The 25,599-nt window shown below is 35.5% G+C and overlaps 1 protein-coding gene across 1 annotated transcript in view; it reads left to right on the top strand.

Annotated features, from left to right (window-relative positions):
- Positions 1-22,852, top strand: part of LOC140136434 (dysbindin-like) — a gene marked incomplete at its 5' end in the record, with an annotated part of 85,176 nt that extends 62,324 nt beyond the window's left edge. Inside the window, 6 exons of the mRNA XM_072158159.1 lie at positions 11,317-11,449; positions 15,392-15,524; positions 17,796-17,818; positions 18,283-18,423; positions 19,394-19,762; positions 21,053-22,852. Coding sequence (XP_072014260.1) covers positions 11,317-11,449; positions 15,392-15,524; positions 17,796-17,818; positions 18,283-18,423; positions 19,394-19,762; positions 21,053-21,255 — 1,002 coding nt within the window. The remainder of the gene's footprint in view (positions 1-11,316; positions 11,450-15,391; positions 15,525-17,795; positions 17,819-18,282; positions 18,424-19,393; positions 19,763-21,052) is intronic.
- Between the last annotated feature and the right edge of the window lie 2,747 nt (positions 22,853-25,599).

The raw sequence follows: 25,599 nt of genomic DNA on the forward strand, positions 1-25,599 counted from the left end.
TATACCCTTTATATAACCCGACATTTAAACGTTTTCTGTAAAACATTTTTGTTTGATGAGCAGTAGATTATGAAAAAATGTTTTTAAGGTTATGAAAACGTTTTATACTCTTAATATACCCTTTATATAACCCGACATTTAAACGTTTTCTGACAACCTTTTATAACCTTTTGCGAATGATGTCGAAAACGTTTTGTGTTTGCTGGGTATACTACATGCATATTTGAGTGTAGTGTCTATGTTGGTGTAATATAGCTTTGCCAAGAGTCTCAACGATTCCTATAGTTGCTAGTGAATCCTTTTATGCTCAATTAAGTCTTCATCAATACACCAATATTTAATTTCCGTCGTCACTGGGACCCCTAGATTTACTATGTCACTCTTAACTTGGATATTATTTAGACCTTCATATGATCAAAGATAAACCTGTGTAATTTTAACACAGTGTAAATCACAAAGGATCAAAGGGCAAACAGTATAGAGTAAAGTTGGTAATTATTTTGTTTGTATTCATCTTAAGCATGTCAAAGTAAACCTTCAGGGGGTTTAACTTGACACATTGGCTGGTTCCCAGTGGCATTTGTTTTAACACAATATTGGTATCATCTCAGCTCTCATCATCAGTGCTACACAAAACTAGTTTGCCCGCAGGGAATGATTTAATTTGGATGGTTCCTATTTCTTTGAGCTTTACAGCAAGGGAAATCCAATATTATGTTTGTAAGCCGGAGCCAGGCAAGTTGTGGGCACCTCTTTATGACATCATACTGTACCATGCTGCAAATTTCCTTTGACCTGCATTCTATGCCATTTTAATTTAGAACACACCACTCAGTACATATTATGTTTGACCTGCTTTAACAGTACCCTCTTGGCCTGTTATGTGCTTGATTGGTGACATCAATCCGTACTAGCGCATTGCATGCAATATAAGATTATCTTGGTGCATCCCATATTTTGACCTAGGTTATTTCATTAATTTGAAATTAATTATTAATTACTAAATCAATTATCATAGTGTCATTATAGCCCTGGGATTATTGCATTCTCTGTAATGTAATTATATTTCTGGTGTGTTGGCTCGTAAACAAACTTTAAAATTGCGATGCAGCGAAAATAACCACTTTATTTTTAGATCCATGCAGGTAAAGAGCATTACAGTGTATTCATATGATAATCATGCTGGTAATGGATATAGGTTTGCGTACTTGTCATCTCATCGAGGCAAGGGCTAGGTCAGTAAAGGGCACACACCACTAAATCCATGTGCTGGTCAGAGATATGTTTGTGTCCTTGCTATCTGGACATGGCAAGTTGATTTTTAGCAAAATTGGCAAAAATGATCCAAAAATTGGTATACTCTTGTTTAAAGTCGAATAGCTTTTCAGAATCCCAGCCAACAAATCCCCACCCAAACCAAAGTTAAGAGCCCCCCGGTATGCATTGCATACAGGTTGAAAAAATATGGATGATTATGGGTTGCTGATCTTTCCCAAAAAAATTACATAATGATACAGAAGAGGTTGTGCTTTCCATTTCCTACTATGAGCATATAGATGCCCGGAGAATGAATTGAAATTATTATTGTGTTGACTAGAGTTGCTGTATGCATAAACTGCCTATGTACCCTGTGTTCACCCATGTTAACATTATGGAAATTGAAATTGAATGCCATCAATAATGAGACAAGCTCATTTGTATGGATGCTCACAATATGGTGTGTGATATGAGCCGGGGATATGAGCAGCATAATTTCTTCATGGTGGATTGATTTAATATTATGCTTCAATTACTTAAACTAGATTCTGTCATCATTGATAGTATCTATAGGTCATTTTGTGTGTGTTTTTACCCGATGTCCCATGTAACATTATGACTGCTAAGAGTAGGAGCACCATACCGCGGAAACATGGCATGTTGCCTCAGGGGATCGACGCTAAGTCAGGTACCATGTGAGCAAACTCAAAAATAGCACAAAATACACAAAAGAATTTCGCGCGTAAGATAAGCGATGTCACCAGGTCTGTCTACGCTGTGCCGGCGTCAGCTGAATTCGAGTTAAACTTAGAGGGCACAGGCATGGAAAATTCCAATCTGTGTATTAATAATCTAAGAAGAGCACAAAGAGGTTTAATGCTAATATGGTTAAAACAAGACAGTAAATATTTGTGCTCAGCATTACCATCTTAAGCTGTTAACCTGTTTGGGCTCCAAGTAGTCAATTTATATTTAATTTTTGTTTGTTTTTTAAAGAAGAAGAAGTGGAGCAAAGAAAATTTGTCTGAAGCAGGAGTTGCATATGCAAAATATTGATATTGCTATCTTCAGTAGATAGCCAGATGTATGCAAAATATTGATATTGCTATCTTCAGTATATAGCCAGATGTATGCAAAATATTTATATTGCTATCTTCAGTAGATAGCCAGATATATGCAAAATGTTGATATTGCTATCTTCAGTAGATAGCCAGATGTATGCAAAATATTGATATTGCTATCTTCAGTAGATAGCCAGATGTATGCAAAATATTGATATTGCTATCTTCAGTAGATAGCCAGATGTATGCAAAATATTGATATTGCAATCTTCAGTAGATAGCCAGATGTATGCAAAATATTGATATTGCTATCTTCAGTAGATAGCCATGTATGCAAAATATTGATATTGCTATCTTCAGTAGATAGCAAGCCATAATGCAATATATTGGATATTGCAAGCCAAAATGTCTCTAATCCAAAGTTGAAACAATATTTTAGTACCCCATCAAAATGCTGCTATTTTGACAATTACATCAGTGCTAATCTGTAGCATGTATAGATAATGTACATGATGCAGTAATTCAGTAGCCATCCTCCATGGTATAGCAAGGACATAATGTGGTATGAAGGTCCAATGTGGAGCTAACTCAAAAAGTGCCCATTTCTTCACAGAATATGCTATTTTCGTAAGCTTTGTTTTTTAAATTAATCCTAGCATTCTTAGAAATTTGAAAATTTAAATAAAATGGCCAACAAATTTCAGCATCATAATTTATTTTAAATCACAAAAATTGAAAACACTCCGAAAACAATAATTTCAATACAACCTGTATTATGACATAACTGGGACAGGGATGAGTCCAGAATTTGCCCAGACCCTCTATCAGCAAGCATGGTCTACGTGGCTATTTCAACTATGCGGACAAGGTGTATGTGTGTTATTTAAAAGCTAGGTCATACCGGATATTAGGTGTAATGGGCAGTCCTATCTCTCACTATTTATGCATGTTAAGTTGCCAACTGTAATTTTTTACATGGTGGGCCTCTAGCCGGCCTGACAAAGACTGTGTAAGTTGTATCAGCTGGTCACTGCATATCATGTGTAACCCAATAGGAATCAATAGCTAGCCGGTATGTTATTGAATGACTGAATACTTTGCATGGTAGGCTATTATGAAATGTACAGACAAAGTTAACACAAGTGTTACGTTGTGTCATGAGACCTTTTTGAGACCTTTTTTTTCTTTCAACATTGGGCTGTTCCAGTTGAAATTCATACACCCCCTATGGAAACATGACCTTCATCTTGCACACAGGTAGTGGGAATTTTAAATGGGGTATCTGAAATGGATGACTCCATTGGAAATCTACACCTCCCTGTATGGGAGATAAGGTCATGTCTTCCATAGGGTATGTATGGATTTAATCTCGCATAGCGCATTGATAACTTATATATAGGTAAGCCTACCTGTTTAAGAAATGCCTACATGTTAAAGAAGTATTTGTCCAGAAATACATACACATAATTGTCATTTCACTTTAGTGTATGTTTTGGTTTTTGGTTTTAGTTCTCAGATGAAAGTGATCGTGTATAATTGTACAAAGCAAATCATCGCAAAATGGAAAGACATTTTTTGTAAAATGAATGTAAACTCACTTGTGACATTCTTACATTCTGACAAGGAAGTGGGTTGGGGAACAGCATATATGACTTCTTTAGAACCTTTACAACATGTTATCTTTCACAATACTGCAGTGAAATTTGAGTAAACAAATTTGAAAAAACTCATTAGACCCGCCACTCGAAGCCATGACATTATTAGGAAATACATGACATTGTTGGATAAGTAATACAAAAGGTCACATTAATTTTGCTATAAGTAATACTTATTAAGTATTCCTATTCCTATTTTTAATTTGATCTTTGCTGCAATCCAAGATTAACTGTAAATCTTCCTTGTCCCCTGATTCATAAGGTTGTATTACTTTGTCCAGATTTCAGATGAATAGCTTCACAGGTATCATGTTGGATGACCTACTTACATTACATCTTATGAATCTCAAGAGCACAAACCAGTAAATAGGTGTCCTATTAGTCTTCAATCATTGGAGAAAAACACAAGTTTCACAAGTTTCAAACTGTCTGGTGCATTGAAGTCATCAATTTTTCATAAATTATGATATTTTCAACCCAACAAACTGAAGTTTTGATTAGGTATGTGGCTCCATTTTCCGCAGTTAACTAATTCTTTATCTGGTTTCATGAACCTCTGAACTTAGAAACAAATATTCTTCAAATTTCTGTAGTCAGACATTGAGAAAGCCACCAACAGCACATTTACCACAAAAAAGCAATCATGCCAAGCATATTTGCATATTCATCAGGTGTGGTGTCTCAATAAGGCAAGATTTAATTAGTGGTATGCACCCGGAAAGGTTTGATATTAAAAAGGGAAACAAAATCTGCACATGCACATTTTGAACATATGTTTGGGGTATATTGAAAAACAGGCAGGTAAATACCTTCTTTGTTGATTGACAAGCATATTATACTCTCAGGTTTCCAATAAAAGGTAAAATGTAATTAAATATTTTTAAATCAAGTTTATCCTTGCAAAATATTTGTTGTATCCTCTGTTGCAATGCTACATGATGACAATCAGATAAATCTTTCAATGGCTTTTGAGTTGTTTAATCAAAAAAGTTACTTTCTACTACAATCTACATTTCATATTAAAATCTGAATCAATCAAGTATTGTGCTATCTACTGAAGATAGCAATATCAAAGCATTGCTTTTTCTATTTTAAGTTTGATTGAAGATAGCAGTTGTTTTTACAAAACTACTCTGTCAGCACAGTCCAAGGGTTGTGCTATCTACTGAAGATAGCAAATGCAACCTGTTTACATGAAACATTCTATCACATCAACATTTTACATCAAGCCAGTAAAAGAGTGGTGCTGCAGCTGTTGATCACAACTGTACATAAAGTTGTTGATTCAAAATGTTAGTACATGTAATGCTAAGAAGATAGTTTGATAAGTCTTTCAATGCAAAGAAGAGTTTGTGGCTTTTTGATTTGTTCAATTGAAAAAAAATTAGCTTTCTACTAAAATCGACATTCAAATTTTGAATCAAAGTGTTGTGCTATCTACTGAAGATAGCAATGGCAACATTTTTACATGAAACATTCTGTTGAATATTGCATCAACATTTTACATCAAGCCAGTCAAAAAGTTGTGATTACTTCAGTTGATCACAACTACAAAAAAAACTTGTTGATTCAAAATGTTAGTATTTGGGTTTTCAATAGAATACAATTATCTGTGAATAATTTATTACACACAAAATATTAATATTGTTATCTTCAGTAGATAGCAGCAGCGTTTGTCTTGAGTAGTTTTATGCAACATGTTTTTCTATAATGGATGGTGAGGCATTTGTCCTGCAAACACATGGAGCCTACATGTTTTGTTTATTTGCATGACAAGGAAAGTCTTGCGTGCCAATAATGCAATATTTACTGTAGATAGTAGTAGCACCCTCAGAACATGATTTAGCTGTCTTCAATGGGTGTCAAAAGCATATTGACTAAGTAGTTTCATGCAATTGCCAAAATGAAACCTTTTAACTGAATAGTGGCAATGTGTCTACTACGTATCTTTGTTATTAGATACATGTATCCCTTGTGAACAGTGGTGAAGTCAAATGTTTGATCATTTTCTTGTGAAACAAAATTACCCTCTTACTTGTATTGGTTATATGCTATGTATATTTATCTTAATCATCCAAGTGTAAGAATATCAATATTTTCATTTTCCATGTTACTAGGCATGCATGAATTGGTTCCTCTTGAGCTGAAATGATATTTAATCTCGCCTTAAATTTCATGCAAAGCACAGTCGTGCAATGTATGCTTCATACATGTTTGAGTGTAGTGTCTATGTTGGTGTGATATAGACCTACAAGCAGTCTCAACGATTCCTATAGTTGCTAGTGAATCCTTTTATACTCAATTAAGCCTTCATCAATACACCAATATTTAATTTCCGTCGTCGCTGGGACCCCTGTTTTTGCTACATCGCAATTAACTTGGATTTAGAGCTTCATGTGAGCAAAGAAAACCGGTGTAATTTAACACAGTGTAAATCCTGACAAATCAAAGGGCAAACAGAATAGAATAAAGTTGGTAATTATTTTGTTTGTATCCATCTTAAGCATGTCTAAGTAAACCTTCAGGGGATTTTAACATGACACAGTGGCTGGTTCCCAGTGGCATTTGTTTTTAACACAATATTGGTATCATCTCAGCTCTCATCATCAGTGCTAAACAAAACTAGTTTGCCCGCAGGGAATGATTTAATTTTGATGGTTCCTATTTCTTGGGGCTCTACAGCAAGGGAAATCCAATATGATGTTTTTAAGCCGGAGCCAGGCAAGTTGTGGGCACCTCTTTGCCGTTGGGTTTATGACATCATACAGTGGGCTCCTGTACAGTGCTGCAAATTTCCTTTGACCTGCATTCTATGCCGTGTTAATTTAGAACACACCACTCAGTACATATTATGTTTGACCTGCTTTAACAGTACCCTCTTGGCCTGTTATGTGCTTGATTGGTGACATCAATCCGCACTAGCACGTTGCATGCAACTTAATAAGATTGGTGCAGCTCATATTTTGATCTATTTTTATTTCTGCTTTTGCAATTAATTACTAGATTAATTTTCATATTGTGTGTCAATTTAGCACCAGGATTCTTCCTAATTAATTATATTGATATGTTGGTTTGTAAACAAAATTTGTAAAACAAAATTTGGAATTGTAATACAGTGAAAATAACCACTTAATTTTTAGATTAAAAAAGAGCAGTAAGGTGTACTGTTATCACTTATTTAATCATCATCCTGGTTATGGATAGGTTTGCATGATTGACATCTGAACAGTGCAAGTTCTAGGTCAGTCAAGGGCACACAACACCAAATCTCTTTACTAGTTATTAAAGATAGGGTTGCATTTGGTATCCTTAGCATATGGACATGGCAAGGGCACACAACACTAAATTCCTGCATGGATCTTTCACTATAGCGTTTCTCGTCTCAAGTTGAGAGTAACACCATGTTGGATTTCACAGTGGCAGATTCTAATCAGTGCGTTTATGTGGTTGTGTTGCCATCGCACAGACAGATTACCCTTCTACGTGTGTGTGTGTATGCCCTGCGGGATTAGGTTATCGCAATTAATTCGAATCTGTCACTAAGAAATCCAACATGGCATTACTCTCAACTTGAGATGAGACAGACTATAGTAGCATGGTACACACTGGTACTAGTAGTGAGGTACACCTTATGGTAATCAATCTGGTCGTTGATCGGCTTGCATCCTTAACATCTGCACTAAACAAGGGCTAGATCAGCACCAGTAACATCGAAAAGGGGTTGGATTTCTCAACTTGAGATAAGACAGACTATAGTAGCATGGTACACACTGGTACTAGTAGTGAGGTACACCTTATGGTAATCAATCTGGTCGTTGTTGATCGGCTTGCATCCTTAACATCTGCACTAAACAAGGGCTAGATCAGCGCCAGTAACATCGAAAAAGGATTTGATTTTGAGCATAAAGATTTGTCGACATGTAGAGGTTCCTTTTTGGCAAGGTTGATGTTTACTCTAAGGGTCCATTGTTGGCCATATAGACACTTACAGGTAGCAAATTCTACCATCAGTTATATGGTATTAACATTATGTTTTGAGGGTTGAATAATGAGCATGCATGGGTAGCTGTTTTATAGTTGAGTGACCCCTGCCCCACCTGCAGTCAGCAAAGGGTCTACCGGGGGTCTACAACTCTAAATTCCATGCTTGTTTTAACCAGGGCTTTCCACTATGAACTAAATGAGATTGTTTGATGTTCTAAGTGAAATATTAATTGCAGTTGGTATATTTAAATTGAAGTAAATTGTGTATCTTTCTGTGCCTTAAGTATGTGTTTTCAAAGGGAGGTTTATTTGTGTACTCAATAAATGAGGTGTGCACCCAGGGGAGGGTTGTTAGTGGCAAAATAGCAAAATTTGCACAAATGTTCCAAAAGTTGGTATAATTTCGGGTATGTTTTTGTCAAATTTGGTTGAAGTCTGGTAGTTTTTCGGAATCTCAGCGCGGCGGTACATCCCCACCCAAAGTTGAGACCCCCTGGTATGCATCGCATACAGGCTAAAAATATGGATTTGATGGGTTGTTCTTACAAAACCTGCCTGTTCTTGCCCAAAAAAACATCACAAAATGGTACAGAATAAGATTCATTCAATATGATAAAATTTGTTCAATATGATATAGAATAGGCTGTGCTTTTCATTTCATAGAATGAACCTAGATACCCAGGGAATGAATTGAAATTATTGTGTTGGTTAGAGTTCCTGTATGCTTTATACTATGAGTGTTCACCCAGGTTAACATTATGGAAATTGAAATTGAATGCCATCAATAATGAGACAAGCTCATTTGTATGGATGCTCACAATATGGTGTGTGATATGAGCAGCATAATTTCTTCATGATGGATTAATTTAATATTATGCTTCAATTACTTAATCAAGATTCTGTCGTCATGGATAGTATGGGTCATTTTGTGTGTGTTTTTACCTGATGTCCCCTGCAACATTATGATTGCTAAGAGCACAAATAGGTTCAATGCTAATGTGGTTAGACAAAAGCTGTTAAAGCCATATTGTAACATTTGCAGAGGAGAATGCCATCAATGTTTTTCAAAATTCAGATTTTTACACGATCATGATGTACTTCTAACATGCCCTGCAAAAATCAAGACTTTGGGAGCTGTATTGGGCTATTCCATATAAAATCCACACTAGCCCTGTGGAAGATTATGGAAATATCTTCCACAGGGGGAGTATGAATTTCAAATGGAATGAACACATTAGGCAGCTCCATTTGAATTTCATACACCCTCCAAGAAAGATTCAACCTGAATCTACCACTGAGGGAGGGTGAGTTTCAAATGAAGCTTCCTAACATGTTCATTCCATTTGAAATTCATACTCCCCCTGTGGAAGATATTTCCAAAATCTTCCACAGGGGTAGTGAGGATTTTATATGGAATAGCCCATTGTGACACAATCTGAGTGATTACATGATAAACCAGGGGCCTGTATCATAAAGCCTTGCAGTCGATCATTTGTTTCATTTGCCATACATAAGCCCCTATTAAATCAAGATAAATCGTAAGTCCATGTGAAATGGGTTGTAGGCCAATCAAAAGTTAAAAGCCAACCAGTAGTGTTTTGTATACCAAACATAAATAAGGGAGAATTTAAGCCATAATGTATGATCTTATAATATGAAATTGCCAGTGGTTAATTTGTTTCAAACTTGATTTTTTGACATATTTGTAATGCTTACACATGTCCAAACTTGTACCTAAATGGAATCAGCCAAATATGTTGACTTTGTAGGTCAACAGAGCAAAGTTCGATATAAAGTCATAAATTCATGAAATTATGACTTTATGTCCTCCTATAGAACTGTGTGTTAAAGGCCCAAAATAATCAATAGGGTTTACCTTTACCAGCTCAAAATGGACAGAAACCATTGCCGACAATTATTGAATATAGAATAACAAATTTAAAATTTGAAGGAAATCGTACATTACGACTTTAAGGAACAAAGGGAAAACACTGCTAATTGGCATTCTACATGACTACTAAGAAAAGACGACATAGAACAACACGAGCAGACAAAAGTAATGCATCATTTCGAAGTAGGGAGCCAGATAGAAGCACTTCACTTGACAAAGATGGAAAAGATGCGAGAAGTGCAGATAGACATTAAAGCACTGCCATCTGACTTCCAATACAACAAGTACAATTCAAAACTGAGTCAGTCACACAACCGGCACAAACACCAAAAACAAAAGACCAGAAAGAAAAATGACTCATTCGCTCACCTCACTCACACACTCAAACAAACAAGCTAGCCATGTTATAAACATAATAAAAAAGTTACCTGAAAGAAAAAGCAGCAATCAAATTTTACCAATAATAATAAAATAATAATAACTAGATTTAGCGGTTCTCGGTCGGGCGCTTCTCGTGATAGGCCTATTTCTAATTACCCAAACCCGTTACCCATACCTACCTGCCCTGACTTTTTAAACTACTATGAAATGCGTCTCTCAATGATCAAGACCCAACTTGACACAACTTAATCAACTCTGTTTGTTTTATAGGTGTGATGCTTACTTCGGTAGTTCGGTAAGCCTACCCATAATCTGGAAACCCATCATTCGCCTCTTCCAAGCCCTGCCCTGTTACCACATTTTGAAAAACCGAAATTAGTATCTGGACGTGGATATAGACCGTTACTAAAGTAATGAAATCAATCGCGAGAAACGTGAACGCAAAAAACGGTTATAGGCCTTACCACAACGGATAATTTTTATGTTAACCATTCTGGAGGATTCCGGAAATAGTCATGTTCTGCTGAAATAGGCCTATATGCAGTGGTGTGTGCACGGTATTGAAATTTGTGTTGAAAATAAGGCCTATAATTACATGAGATGTTAGTCACAATGTAATGCTTTTCCGATGCGCGCACTGTACTCCGTGCACACTCCCGTTGATACTCCGCGATAGCACACCGCGAGCATGCGATAGTGCACCGCGTGAACGTGAACCGCACGGACGCGAACGCGATGTCACGGGACGGACGGACACGCCATTTTTAGTATTAAGATAGTAAGGACATTTATAAAGCGCACAAAACAAAGGGTCTCAAGGCGCTGCACAAAAGGTCTAAATGTCGAAAGATTTTTTTTTAAGTGCTTGCCAAGTTGTGGGATAGGCTTTTACGATGGGAGTTCATAACAATTAGTAAGTTTTTAGTGGGCTCGCCGTCGGACAAGTTTAGAACTGTCAAGCTTTCGTCAGGAGTAGCTCTGACATCTTGGTTGCCATTTTTCTCAGTAATTTTGTACTCAATGTTGAATTTAAGCTTAACTGAAGTTTTTTGTTTATTTTTATTTATCATGTTCTTTCTGTGTGCAGGTTATTGATAACAAAGTACAAGATGTCTTCCTTAACTATGAGAGACGGGCGGAACCACTGCTTCAGTTTCAACGTCAGGTCCAAGATCTTCCCAAGATGGTGGAACAAATACAAAACATTACTGTTGCCATAAGTAAGTAGTGTTTATTGAAACTTCATTATATAGGCCATCTTAATTTAATAGTTTGTCTCAAAGCCCCCGCTTTCTAAAATGGCTTGCGTTTTGCGCGTTATTCCCGCTGGATTGAGTAAATTTAATTTTTTTCTTGCTTTATTTTTCACGTCTGACATCGACATCATCAGACGTGAAAATAGCCTAAATTGTAAATCTCAATAAAAGTCTTCATCTTGACTACATCACAGTGAAAGAGATAAAAGGTGATCTATTCTTGTCAAAAGCTCATCTGACAGATAAAAACATTAAAGTAAAAAGAAAATCCTGAAAAAAAATACACATTCCGTATTAGGTTTTCACCTTGGTAACGGCTTACAAATTATTAAATTAAAGGAAGGTGACCTGATATATTTGGAAAATCAAATTCTTTAAAACTTACGTATAACATAAAATGTCATCCCTTTCAAGCACTCATGCAAAAAGAAAATGAAAATGTTTTTTGTAAATGTGACTAATTCCTAATGGTATTACCGACATTTATATAGGGTGATATTGGTATTCTACAGTGTTTTTATTAATGATAATCATCATGATCATGTCATATATTGATTTCAAATGAAAGACCCTATTTTTCTCATAAACATATTAAACAACTCAGTGTATTTCCCAAGATATCATCAAAAAACTGCCTAATTAGTCACAAATATATGGTATACCATATTTGAGACTAATTCGGCAGTTTTTTGATGATTTTTTCGGAAATACACTGATTTGGAATGCCAAATTTCAATATGTTTGTGAGAAAATACCAAAAATACCAAAATCAGCATTTTGATGAGGTAAAGTGGGGGATGAGATTTTCAATCAGGTTACCCACCTTTAAGAAGGCCTTACCATGTTGATATTCAGGAAAAGATTAACTTATTTTTCAAATGATATCAATAGTTGTGGTATAACCTTCCTGTAAATAACTCAGAGGTAGCCTAGTAGTATCAAAGCAGGGATTATACAGACAGGGATTATACAGGCAGGGATTATACAGACAGGGAGTATACAGACAGGGATTATACAGGTTATGGAATAAAGCCGTCTAATCCCTCAATGAAGTGTTGACATCTACAGCCTATGTATTGCCCCATGGAATAAGAATTTCTAATTTCTTATTTTTTGACCAAGGCTACGTAAAAGCAAATTTGTTCACTTGGTTGGTACATGGCCTTTCTTTTCCTTACTCTTTTTCTTCAATTATGTTTCTTTCTTGTCCCTCTGTACAGGCCAGCATGCATATATAGGATTTTAAGCATGGCTTGAGCAATTTGATGGGCCTGGTCCCATCAGGGCCCAAGTGTGTGTCCAGACGGACTGGTTATCAAACAACAAAAGACTAATTTTGTGTATGTTTACAAGAAGAAAGAACAATATTTCTTGTTTCTAGTCAATTCTGTTTTCTACTGGACTGTACAAGGTGAAATGAAGTATGCATATACCTGCATTTTACATGCACCTGTGCTGTGGCAGCACACAAATGGCAAACTATATTCCTGGCCCTAATTTTCATATAAATAAGAAAAAGAATGAGTAAATGAGTGAATTTTGACAGAAGCATAGCATCAACAGCAACTGGTCTAGATGTGGGCAGAAAAACCCATTATCTCTAATGGTTATATGTCGCCTTTTGATGGCCGATATTTGTGCCAACAAATGGGATGCCATTAGGCGACGAAAAAAAGCCTGTTACAAGTCCGACCGACCCAGAATTTAATTTTTTTAGTTTTTTTATTTTGCAAAAATCATGTAAAATCAGCCGTTTTTTTGGCCAAAATTTATTAAGTTTGGCTGATCATTTTTAGAAAATATGTTTGCAAATGTTTTCAGGTTCTTTAGATTTTTGGGAGATTTTAGGGTAATTTTAGCCTCCAGAGAAAAAATGCCTGAGCGACCAATGGATCCTACTTGAACAGGGTTTGTTTGTTTTTTCCGCAGGGTTTTTTTTGTCACCTTACAAGAAAAATGAATCACTATCTATTTATTTTGACATTCCTTTTTTGTTAAATTCCACTTGTGAATACTTAATTTGTGTGTCACTTCGGTCAAGGTTACACTACCTATCACTAACATATTTACTTAAACAATTGTTTACAAATACAGGTAACTCCATATACTTGTTTGGGATGTTTCTGGAAATAATGTACATTTAGCAGTGTGCATGTGTCTTGGAGAAATTAGACAATTTAATTTACAAAAATATCAGTAAAAATAAGTTTAAAAGTATTTTGTTGGAAGAATTGTGTCATTAACACTTTCAATTAGTGGAAATATTTAATTCTGTGTATAGGAATGTAACTTAAGTTTGGCAAGTTTTGAGCATCTTAAACTTATTGTTGACTGAATTTGAGTCTGGAAAAAAGGGAGAAAAGGCATTATGCATTCAGTGATTTCAAAATCTTCACAAATTTTGCGACACACTACTTATTTTTGTCTAATGGGCTATTACAATTGAAATACAAACACCCTGTATGGTAGACATGAGTCATGACCTTAGTATCTTCCACACAGGGAGTGTGAATTTCAAATGGGGTTACCTGAATGGGTGACTCTATTTGAAATATACACCCCCTCTGTGTGAGATTAAGGTCATGTCTTCCACAGGGGGTGTATGGATATCAAGTGGAACAGCCTAATGGATCACCTTACTTTGACTTTAACTATAATGGATTTAATGCAGAAATACAGGCAAATAAACAACCATTAGACAAGTGGAGTGGTTTTTACATTTATATCCCCTGTGACAAGAAGGAGCTGAAAGGAATCATGTCAGTAAAGTTTTCTGTTAGAGATTGTTGACATCACGATACTTCAGGTGTTTAAAGATCATGGGATTTGATTTTATAATAAATGGAGGATTTCTTATAAAAGGTGGTAAGACCATCTTAATTTAATAGTTTGCCTCAAAAACACCTAAAAAAACCCCACAATGTTACGGTAAATGAAATGTGTTCATACACTCTAAGATAGCGAGAACCAATCAGAGCAAGCGTTAGAAAAATCCAAACCATGCATTGATTGTGTCTAATTGCACTCCGCGTACTACGCGCAGTGTTTTCGCGCACGTAGACTTGATTCATTTTTCGGGCGGGTTGATGCATTTATATTTGGTTCTATTTTCTAATATTTTTAGTGATAATTTTGTTATAAAAACAGCAAATATCACATGATTTTTCTTCTTGTGTATGCGCCAGATGTTGATCGTCTAATGCACTCCCCTTCGGGGCTCATGCATTAGGCGCATCAACATCATCAACGATGCATATATTTTGTCTAATTTCTCTTCCAACAAGTAATACGCGTTCATTAACCTATAATTATCTCATAACTTATAATTTCTTAATCTATGTCTTATCTTCTAATGACAGTAAAAGTTTTCTGTTTGAGATTGTTGACATTGTGTTACTTCCAAGTGTTTAAAGATAATGGGATTTTGATTTTATAACAAATAAAGGATTTCTTATAAAAAGGTGGTAATGATATTATGGTAAATGAAATGTATTATCTCAACTTATAATTATAATTACTTAATATCTATGTCTTATCATCTTCTAATGACAGTAAAGTTTTCTGTTTGAGATTCTTGACATTGTGTTACTTCAAGTGTTTAAAGAAAATGGTATTTTGATTTGACAATAAATATTAGATAATTTCTTACAGAAGAGGAAATGATATTAATAATCAAAGGTAGATGAAATGTATTTTCTCATAAAACCCATTAATTTCTTATCTCTTCTATATTTATAAACTTCTTCAAGTGTTTAAGAAAATAAATACAGAATTTCTTACATAAGAGGTAGACATAATACTAAAGTAAATGAAATATGCGTGTGTGAAAAGTTTTGTAGCTGGTATTTTATTTATATTATTGCTGCTGTGCAAACAAATATGAATGTTTTTTTCTCTTATATGCAGGTAAATTAGAAGCTGATTTTGAGGAGTTGGAGTCCATGTTACTTGGCTATGAAGATATGTGTGATAAGATGGAACTACAAAAGAACAAAAAGACCCAACTAGAAGAATTGACTAAATACAAAGAACAGAAAAGGTAGATTTGAAATGGCAGACATCTGTCAACTATGGATTGGAAGAAATTGTTTATTTCTGTAATATTGTGTAGGCCTGTCAAATATAATTTTTCATGCTCCATACAGCTCAACTGATCATACTTTTCCTACATTCGACCTTTCATGATTTTTGAGTTGACACAGTCATGAAAATAACTATAGATACTTGACAGACCATTAGTAGCCCAGTTCTGAACCTTTACATTGATCATTCATAACAATAGGTATCTGATGGATCAGTGAAGATAAGAAGGGATTATAATATATCCGTAACCTTGATATTATAGTATATCTCGAGGAAAAAGTGCAATGGACATGTTTTCATTTTATGTTTCAAATATCCAGCGCATGAAAATTGAGTATTTAACCCAAAATGGAAAATGGAACAATTTATTGGAAATCTGTTTAACAGATTTTTTGACATCTTTTTCTGCACTGTATTATACCTAAATTAAGAAATGTTTATAAATATTCAAAGAAAATAAAAAAAAAAAAAAAAATTGTGATTTTTACACATTTTGGGGCAAAAAAGGAAAAATAAGCAAAAATATCAAAATCTGTTTAACAGCTTCATTCATCAAGTCATAACAAACGGCCTACATGCTTAATTTCTAATAAAATATTGAAATTGTGAAAAATATAGGTATTTATTGATTTTCATGTTTTTTCTTGCAAATATGCTAATAATATGCAAATTATGAAATTGCAAAATAAAGTTTCTACATAGCATACATCTTTCAAGTGTGATGTTCAAAATGACAGACATCAAAAAGAGATTCGATGAAATGTAAAGGTGTAGTAACAATTTTGGCATGGACTGTCTGGTCAGGAAAAGTATGGTAAGTTGAGCTGTATACCAAGCAAAATATGACATATATCAGCCATATCATGTTTTGACTTTCCAACAATTTGGCTTGAAATCACATGCAAATTGAATCAGTAATTTCTACAATTATATAGTGTCCATTATATAACATAACTTAATAGAAGTTTGTTGCGTCCATAACTCAAAAATAATTTAACTTCTGACCAGGGTTGTGATTCTTCAGGATTTTTCCTGATTTCAGGACTTTTTGTGGTCAAAATTTACCCAAATGTATTGATTTTCAGCTCATGTTAGGGAATTTTAACCCAATTTCACAGTTTTTCAGGATTTTCTATACTTTCAGGATATTTAACAAGCTTTGAATCACACCCCTGTTTGACATTGTTTTTATTGCCATTACTGTTTTGGAAACCCATTTCTTGTTCAAATTAAGAGTAAAATAGATTAGGCATGCCATATATGTGACATGATCTGATGAAATCAGACCAAAAAAGTCAGAAATAATGAAATTAAAATATAGGCAAACAAAAAAATAAATGCATCAGAAAATTGAACATAAAAAGTTCCTAACTTTGAATGCCAGGGATGTGAGGATTTTGTCTGAGTGAATTATATCATGTCGCATATGAAAAAAGATTCTCTGAGGCTAAACCCCTAACCCATAAAGCTGATGTAAAGTTGAATCCAAGTTTCCTGTCACCCACACACATCCCGTTTTACTTCATCATTCATTGATTAAACATGATTTGCTAATAATTACACCCATTTACAACTATATCACATGCTTATTGGTATGTGACCAAGTATTATGGACATGTAAAAAAACTGGACTTAATTAATTAAGAGGGCATACATGTGATGAAATTTAACCATATGGTATAGACACAATTGCCAAGTTTTACCCAGATTAAGTACATTATACTGCCCTCGCTATACTTCAAAAAGGAAACCAGTCAAGTGATGGCTCTCTTTCACTAACATTACTTGCTTGTTTTAGCAGGGTACAGACCACCAAGTAACTTCTCGATGTAAAGCATGTAAAAATCAACATATTTATGTGGCATTTTTTACCCCACGTGACAATATTTTTCACTTTTTTATATCATCCCTGTATTATTAATTAAGGATTAAATTTTCATTTAAGCTCCTATTTTGGTTAGTTTTATAAATACATTTGTTTTGATAAAAAAATTTGAAAATCGATGCTGCTATTTCAACACCAAAACTAGTATTAAAACTTGTACTGCTAGCATTAATTCGGATATGGCCTACTGTGCCCTTTAATATTCAAAGATACTGGTGGTTGTATATATAGTTTGTTATTGTATGTTTTTTTTGTACATTGTATGTATGTAAATAAATGTAAATTTACTATGTTGTCTCCTCCTATGTAATTGTAATCACATTTGTTTTTCTCTTGTTGCAGGAAAGAAGAGGATATACAAAAAGGTAATTACTTGGTATGATCAGAGAGTTTATCAATTGGGAAATAAAGCACTCGCCAATATTAATATGCAGCTTTAACTATACAGAGTCATGGATACCAGGATGGCAGTAAGCACAGAAGCGAGAAATTAAATGATTGTATCATTTACTGTTCTTGTTATCTTTGTGCTGCCTAAAGTGTCCAGGTGTTTTCAAAATTACTGCACTGGTCCTACTACATATAGCATGTATGGTCCCAATTTCAATCAATTTTCAATTTTGGCAGAAAAGTGAATTTCAGGGGGGGGGGTGGTAATTTAAAAAGCATGAAATTTCCACAACATTTTCACAATTGTAAATTTTTGATGGGGTACGGGGCTAGATCTCTTTTTCCCTTCCAGTCCCTGCCCTGTGGCACTGCCACTAACCACAATTATAATAATTATTTTTCAAGAAAAATTTTCTTTTGTTCATTATAATAATTACAGCACATTTACAAGAAGAATACAACCAAAAATTTAGTGAAATTGAAAGAAAAGAAGATGCCAAGCTAAAGGAGAGACAGAAAGCCTTTGAAGATGTCTTCAGTGCTGATATGGACCACTATAGAACTCACGGCAAGATGGAACGTAAGTTGCTTACTAGGAAGGACATCTAATAGATAGTCCGTATACCTTCCTCGAGTCAGTAAAGTAAAATCAAATTTTAAAGGGGCCATTTTGAGAGATTTTCTCAAAAACGGTTAATTTTTGCACAAATCTGTTATGCTAGTTGGATTCCTTGCATCATTTCCTTTCTGAAAATATATATTTTTATATTCTTCTCATCACTACATTTTGAGGTATAAAATAATATCCAAATTACTGACTCCAGGAAGGTATTCAGATTATATCCTTCTTCCTTTATATATACATTAGGGGCTGTGCTATAATTATCTGATCAAGGATTTTTGGCTGGTCAAAAGGGGGGCTATACATTTTTGGTATGTTGAAAGAGGGGGCAAGATATTTTTGGCACACATTCATAACTTTTAAATTAAATACTGTAGGAAGGCTATGGAAAACAGTGTGCAAACGTTTGAATATACTAAAGGATGAAATCAACGGTTGACCGGCGGTTCCATCCGGTTGCTATTGTTCTAAACAATGGTAACCGGACGGAACCGGCAGTCAACGGCTGGTCTAGTTTTGATTTCATCCCTAAATTGATTGCTATATTGTATGATGCTGCATTGTATTTGTAGACTATTCAAGATTTGCATATTTGGCAACAATTTGGCATATACTGAGGGAAGGGCAAGCATTTTTTCAAAATTTGCCATTTGCCAATCATTGAGGTAATTTGGAGTATCAGCATTGACTACTTTGTGCACACATGTCCTGTTGCGTTCATTTCGCTGCAATGCATGATATATCCCATACACAATGGACAGGGTATGAGTTGCTATGCAGAATGCAATAAACAATATAAATATCCCAATTGGCATTTATTGCATTTTGCATCTCGACTCTTAATGTTCTAACTTTACTGTGCCAAGCCCCATTAATATAAAAGCAGTGATTCTGATAATAACAATATCCAAATGATATTTCATTGTAGGTCCCATTGCAGAGCCAGTAGAGAAATCAGTCAGCTCTCTAGAAGAGTTTGATCTCTCTGTAGATCAAGGTGACCAGGAAGCCTTGGATGACTTCCTAGGTACAGAAGAAGACCTCAAGGACACCATAGATGATGGAGAGGAGGAGGAGGAAGAGCAGGTGGAGGAGGAGGAGGAAACAAAAGAGGTGCAGGTGGAAGAAGAGGAAACTACCAAAGAAAAGGTGACCCTGATATTACCTGATGAGGATGCAAGGCAGGTGGTTACAGGAGAAGATGAGGATGAAGTGGGGTTGCCAGGTGGGGAGAGGAAGCTGAGCAGTATTTTGTCAGATGAAAGTTCTGCTGGAGATGAGAGTGGTATTATGGGCGGTAAGTCACCACAGACATTTTCACATATTGTCATTGGGCAGGAAAAACATCCTATGTGACATTGGCCCCTGAACATGATTAAAGCAAAACCTCTTATATAACCACTTGGTAGTTTTGTTTTAAACATATTCAAGGGCCACAAGTACATAGGAGGTTTTTCCTGCCCAGCGACGATGTGCATAATGTCCTCTGATAAAAAAAGTGATGTTGACAGTTACTATAGTCTGTTTCATCTCAAGTTGAGAGTAACGAATGGCAGATTTGAATTGTGCATGCTAACCTAATCCCGCGGGGCATGTACACGCACTTAGAAAGGGCATTTTGTCTGTACATTGGTGACGTAACCATGTAAACATTCTGATTTTAATCTGCCACTATGAAATCCAACATGGTGTTACTCTCAACCTGAGACGAGACACACTATAGCTTGTTCATGATTATCTTCTTCACAAAAATGTTTTTACAATGGAAATCTGTAGTAACAGGGTTTTAAAAGCTGTTCCAGTCATGTGGGTTGAAACCTTCCTACCTCCCACAGAGTCCGAGTCTGGAAAAGTGGTGGGATTTTAAAGGTCATGGAAAAGTTGGAGAATGTTTAATTTGGTCATTAAACTTCCAAAAGTTGTATAAAAGTTGTTGACTTTTCTACAAAGAGATAGTAAGAATAAAAGAGAGAGAGAGAGAGAGAGAAAGTGTATCTGCAGACCGATTCATATAGTTTACAATCCTGACTAGGTGAGATTACCCAGATATCAACTGTGAAATTTGTTAGTCCAGTGGTATAACTCTCGACCGGTAATCATGAGGACTGAGGTTCAATACCCCGCTGAGTCCTGATTTTTCTCTCTCTCAATTTATTATATGTCAGTTTGCCTGAGCTTCATAAGGTGTTTGATATAGTCATTGAAAAGTTTTGGAATGTTATCCTCCTGAGAACTACAGTCTTTCTTACATTGTTACTGATTGGTTAATTACATGATATTATCATCTAGGAAACCAATCAATTTAGATTTAGACCTCCTTCAGCTTTTACTTATCTTACCATATCCATGATTGGCTCAATATGTTATATAACCAATCAAAATAGTTCTCTTTTCTTACCATATCTCTGATTGGCTCAATACATGATATAGCCCTCTTTGTAACCAATCAAAATAGTTCTTAGAGCCGATAATTCAACCGGTAGTGCCTGTTGGGTTAAAATCTGTGGAAACCCTGACCCAACTACTTGTGACAAAAAAATGCTTCATTAAATAAGTTTTGGAATTTGATGTGTTTTTCATATCACAGTTGATTACGTACCAGAGATTACCGGTCCCATTGAAGTACAAAGTGATGCAGAAGATATAGAGGAAGAAGATTACGCCACACCTGTTGCGTCAACCCCGGTTGTATCCTCCGACAGTGATGAAGATGATGCAGGAGGAGAGGCAGGAACAGATGATAAAACTGGCAGCAAAATTGGAACCAACTCAGAGGATACGCAAACGTGATGTATGGAGAGTGCGGGCTAAAAGCTAATTATTTTTACAAGTACTTTTTTTGTGATTAACCAGAGCTAACCAGTGGTCGTCATTTTTGCGAGGAATTAATTTCACAAATCCAGAAATTCATTGCTACTTATTAACTGACAAAATGCAAAAATTTATAAATTTGCAGGTATTTAACCGTAATATTTTTGTTGTGGTTTTGTTGGAGAACTTGGAATCTGCCTATGTGTTGAATGTTCATACGCCGGTCCAGGTAATGTTTTTTATATAGCTTGAAGATATAAAAATTTAAAAATGGAAAAAAATCATTTGGACAAATTTTACGTTTTTATCATAATGCTCTGTTTTATTTCTGAAACTTATACATTGTACATTGTACTTACAGAGAGTATATGAAGACTGAAGTAACTTAATACGGTTTTCTTTTTTTTTTTTCAATTTTATGTATAAAGTTACATTTTATGTTATAAAATATACAGTACTATTAAGAATACTTATTTTGGTCCATTGTTGACTGCTACACTTCATTTCACTTCAAGTTCAGTAGTGATGTCGGTGTTTTTATGCGATTGCTCTGCAAGAGTACAGACAAACCGCCCTTGCATAGACATTATGCTCTTCAGGGTTAGGTTAACGCACACAATTTGATACTGCGACCAACAAAATATGCACCTATGTCACTACCAAACTTGAGGTGAGACAAAGTATAGAGATGATGGACATACATCTCCTCTAATTGGTCAAAACGACTGCTCAGTTCCAGAAGTGGGTTAGAAGCAATAGCTGCCATGTCATATGAAGCTGCCATGTGTAGATGAGTACAATATACTGTGTGTAAATTGCCAAATGCACACAGGGCGGCTATTGCACTTACCCACTTCTGGCACTGAGCAGTCAAAAAGTGATACATATGCTTAATACATTCCAAAGCTATAATTGCTTGTTGAAGCAAAATGATGATGTAGAGAATAAATTGTCATGAGAATACATCAATGTCCTAACCCCATGGGCACTACTACCTTTTCAGGCATGAGAATTTTCTGGCTTTTGCTTGAATTCAGGGTATTTTGTTCAGGGGCGTAGCCAGCTTTATTGGTCGGGGGGCAAAATAAAATTTCAGGGGCACAGCTGAAAAAACTTGCAGTTGCATCAGGCAATACATATACCGATTTTGATTTTTAGAGAGACTGTGTACATGTCTTTGAGCTTGCAAAAAAAGGCTTTATTGGGATGTTGCATTGGACACTATTTTGCCAATGATCGGATGAAAATGGCTTCTTAAAAAAAAGTTATTTTACACTATTTTGGCCCATGATCGGGGTAATTTTTGATGGAAAAGGGGCTCCTTGCCCCTTTTCATTTTCTTTGCCCTTCAGATTTTCTCTTTCATTTTTTTGTCAGAGGGGCAATTTTTTCTTTAATTTTTTGTCGGGGGGCAATCTTCATTCATACGCAGGCTGCGGCACACATGAATGGATATACTTACATACTAAACAGAGAGCTAAGTATCCCCTATGGTATATTCGTACCAGATGTTATGATTTCTGGAAAGGAAGTATTACCCAACTTGATACTGACTATGTTACTGTTTGGAAGTAAGTGATAAGGCCAAAAAAAAAAAAAGGTTAGATCTCAAAGCTGACGCCGCATTTGTAAAATCCCACGATTTGACAAAAAACAAATGCGGAAATTTTTTATTTCAAAAAAATTTTTTATAGTTTTTTCCAGAAAAAATCGGCGAAAATCAGACTTTTTTCTCAAAATTTTCTCGCCGTGATTCTAAACCAACTATCTCGCTTTTTAAGAAAGTTTCCAAGCAGTGCACTTACTATAAAAATGTTGCTTTATGCCATAAAAGTTCGCCGAATTCAATAAAATGCAGTTCCAACATCGCCAAAGTGCAGAATTCAACAGCATTGCAACCACATGCAAGTGTAAAAACTCAATAAAAACTGACATTTCATTTCAAATAAGTTTAGGCCAAATATCAGTATATTAATCGAATTAGTGGAATATTTTGACTATAAAACATAATTCATGGTCAAATTTTTGTCACTTTTTCTTTGACTCACGCCGGGCCGGCAGTTCAGTGAGTTGTTCACAAATTACATGACAATCTAAACTGACCTAATCTGATCAACAGAGGGCCAGGTAGGCAATATTTATTTATTTATTTTTTTTAAATTATTTTCGTATTTTCGGGCGTTTTTAAAGCTTCTTGTGCCATTTTTCGGGGCCTACAAAATACCATGAAAAAAAAGTCGGAATAAAAAAAAAAAAAAAAAAAAAAAAAATCGCATTTCGCATTTGTTTTTAAATTTCTCGTCAGCTTTGAGACAAACCTTTTTTTTTTTTTTGGCCTAAAACATATAGGTGTAACAATTCAGTTATGCAAGGCTTCCTTCCATTGCTGATAAAAAAATTTATGCATACTGGCCTTAATTAGACCAGGTTTGGTTATGTTTAAAGGTGAGTGACCAGATTGACAGCCTCAGTTTACCCCATCAATTTTTGATATCAGGTGAAAGCTTGTACTTTTTCATAACTCCATTGAAATTTAAAGCTTGACATAATGTTGCATGTATGCGGCATAGACAAAAACATGGTAGTTTGGTGGTACACCACCCCAATAGCCATGTACTATCTTCTATGGGTCACATAATTGCTTCTAGAATTCCAACCAATGGTGCACTTTAACTCAAAGCTTTAATAAAAATGTTTGGGTGATGAGGTAAAAAGAATTGGATCGCCCACCTTTAAATGAAAATGGGCTGTTCCAGTTAGATGCATACCCCGGAAGACATGACCTTAATCTTCCACACAGCTAGTGTGAATTTGAAATGGGATTACGTAAATGGGTGATTCCATGGGTGACTCCATTTGAAATTTACACCCCAGGTCATGTCTTCCATCGGAGGCAGTGGCGTAGCCAGGTTTTCGGAATGGGTGGGGGGGGGGGGCACAACTTGTAAATGTACCGACAAAAATTTGTTTTTGCCAAAGGACGTTGTGAATTTTTGACCCCAATTTTTTTGGCCAGTACGGTCCTTGAAAATCTAAAAAGTGAAGAGGGGAGCTTAGGACAAAATGTTCAAAAAGAATTTCACAGCGTTTTTACGTTTGTATATCAATATCCTTCATCAATGTGCTAACATAAAATGCCAAAAAGGAAGAGTCATATCCAAGTACTAGTATTTGAGCGACATGTTCTTTGTTTCTTCAACATGTACACACAAAATTAGATATTGTTGACCCCCCCCAATGTTTTTAGCCAAGGCCGGTCGCTCTACCGACAGCCTAAGATGAACCGACGGCACTGATGAGCGGGGGGTCACCCCCCTCCCCCGGCCCCACACTGGCTACGCTACTGTTAGAAGACGTATGGATTTCAACTGGAATTGGCCCAATTCTGAACCAGATCTGGACATTTTATATACAGCTTTTAATATCTTTGGCACAAATTAAAAGGCGGCTAGTACAAAATAAACTACCCGTACATAAAAAATAAATAGCACATAATAGTAGCTGGTTTTATACAGAATGCATGGATATAATATTGAGGTATTGGCAAGGGTAAAGTGATGATATTTGCAATTTATGTTACTGTATAGTCTTAAGGCCAAGAAAAAATGTTTGCATGTCTTTACACTCTTGAAGACAGGATTTAACTGTTTTTAATAATTTATTTTTGGTCATCTGGTCAAAACATGTGTGTGCCTAATAACAAAACAAACAAAAAAAGGTTAAAATAGGTGTGAATTTCTCTACTTTATCACTTACTAAGTTTAAAAACTTTTCAGGATGTCAACATTTCTGAACTTAAGCCACACATAAAAATAACAGTGAGGAAATAAGAGTATAAACTGACCATTAGATATACCAGTTGTAGTCCTACTCATTCATGGCTTATTGGATAGCCTGTATTTGCAAGACTGTCTATGCTTTCAAGATTTAATAAACCTACTCATGTTACCATCTGGCCATAGTCTGGCCTGATGTCAGATCTTTCCATGGGAAAGATGATATTCCAATCTTCCTGTTTAAAACAAACTTTTTCTGGAATTTCCAAAATTTGGGTCGGTATTCATTTTCCAGATTTTCCAGATTTGGGTTGGTCAGGTAAGGACAAGCAAACCTTTTTTTGGCCTTAAAGGTGAAAGCTTTCGAATAAATAGCCCAATTTGCCACCCTCTTTGGCAATTTGCATTAAATTTGGCTGAAAGTTTTGACTTTTGGTGTAAAAATTAATATATGGATGGGTCCACATTCAAATTCTCAGCGGCACTTCCCTACACAAACCAAACTTGAGTACCCCTAGGTGATAATCAGTGATTAAAACTCATCAAA

Source organism: Amphiura filiformis, chromosome 16 (assembly GCF_039555335.1).
Source record: "Amphiura filiformis chromosome 16, Afil_fr2py, whole genome shotgun sequence".
NCBI classification, from domain to species: domain Eukaryota; kingdom Metazoa; phylum Echinodermata; class Ophiuroidea; order Amphilepidida; family Amphiuridae; genus Amphiura; species Amphiura filiformis.